We start from the raw sequence: 1,474 nt of genomic DNA on the forward strand, positions 1-1,474 counted from the left end.
GAGCAGCCCAGAAGTAAGCCTGGTGCTGGAGGGCCTTGAATCCATCAGTGGGCAGGCTAGGTCCTCGCAGCCTCTCGGGGTGGGGGGCTCCTTGCAATGGGGGGTGGGATAGTGGGGTGGAGACAGGCCCACCCCCAACCAGACTCACACATAGTCGTCCAGCCTGATGTCTTTGGATGCTAACGCAGTCCACAAGGAAACCTGCTGCAGGCGGGCCTTGAATCCATCAGTGGGCAGGCTAGGTCCTCGCAGCCTCTCGGGGGGTGCAGAGGGTGCTCCGGACGATGGGGGGTGAGGTACGGGTGGAGGACAGGCCACCCCGACCCCCAGGGGGGGCACTCACACATAGTCGTTCAGCCTATACCCGCTGTGCGAGGCCGAGACGGCCGAGGGGGCCCGATTGTCCTTGTAGGCGTCGGGGGGCCGGTAGGCGGGCGCGGGGGCGCCGGCGGGGGCCGCGGGGGCCCGGGGCGGGGCCCGGGTGGGCGCCTCCTCCTGGCAGGCCAGGCAGAGCAGCGTGCCGCCGATGAGCGACAGGGCCGAGGCGATGAAGCCGAGGTAGAGGGCCTGCCCAATCTCGAACTTCATGCCGCTGGGCAGCAGCGGGTTGTAGAAGTTCTGCACCACGTCGTGGGTGGTCCAGGAGACGGCCACCAGGCAGAGCAGGCCGGCCAGCAGGAAGAGCGCGCCGCCCACCGCAGCGCACGCCGTCTTGGCCGGGGTGCCCTTGGCGCAGCGCGTGCACTGCATGCCCACCACGGCGCTGGCGCACGCGGCGCCCGACAGCAGGCAGGACACCACCATGAGCGCGCGCGCCGCCTGCAGGTCGCGGGGCAGCGCCAGCAGCGAGCGGTAGATCTGGCACTGGTAGATGCCTGTGCTGTGCCACACGCACTCCATCCACAGCCCCTTCAGGTAGGACACGGCCGTCAGGATGTTGGTGCCCACGTGCGCCGTGCGGCGCCAGTGCGGCAGGACGGTGGTGATGAGCGTGCCCACCAGGCCCAGGAAGCAAAGCAGGAAACCCAGGAGCTGCACGGCGGTGTTGGCCATGGCCTCGCCGGCGGCTGCCCGCTCGCTCGGGCGCCGGCTGGAGTCCTAATGAAGCCGGGAGGCGGGGCGGGGAGACAGGAAACGAGTTAAAGATTATCTTCAGGCATGCCATTTCTGCCCCCGAAAGCCAGATTTCCATAGGCCGTTGGTACCACGATTAACATATTAAAAAAAAAAATAGCTTCTGAGACTTGATTGGGTGCAAGAAGAGCTGCTTCGTCTAAGCTTCCATGGAAGGCCAGAGCTAGAAGGAGCGAGGGTCATGAGGCCGGCCTGTGCTTTCCAAGGACCGCAGGGCCCCCACTTGTCTTAGTGCTTACCAGCTGCACGTGGGAAGTTCTGCCTTATGTCTACCCTCACACTAGGCTGCTGCAGACTCGCACTTTGTTCTGTTTGATCAGTGATCCACTAAGGTTGTTAG

The 1,474-nt window shown here is 65.1% G+C and overlaps 1 protein-coding gene across 1 annotated transcript; it reads right to left on the reverse strand.

The window, feature by feature from the left end:
* Positions 1 to 339: 339 nt before the first annotated feature.
* Positions 340 to 1,053, reverse strand: CLDN14 (claudin 14). The gene has a single exon (XM_055570401.1). The coding sequence runs from the start codon at positions 1,051 to 1,053 to the stop codon at positions 340 to 342; it is 714 nt and encodes a 237-aa protein (XP_055426376.1).
* Positions 1,054 to 1,474: the final 421 nt, after the last annotated feature.

This window comes from Bubalus kerabau, chromosome 2 (assembly GCF_029407905.1).
Source record: "Bubalus kerabau isolate K-KA32 ecotype Philippines breed swamp buffalo chromosome 2, PCC_UOA_SB_1v2, whole genome shotgun sequence".
Lineage (NCBI taxonomy): Eukaryota > Metazoa > Chordata > Mammalia > Artiodactyla > Bovidae > Bubalus > Bubalus kerabau.

Bases quoted from the DNA above. Each gene is read 5' to 3' on its own strand.
- CLDN14 (XM_055570401.1), bottom strand. From the start codon at position 1,053: ATGGCCAACACCGCCGTGCAGCTCCTGGGTTTCCTGCTTTGCTTCCTG.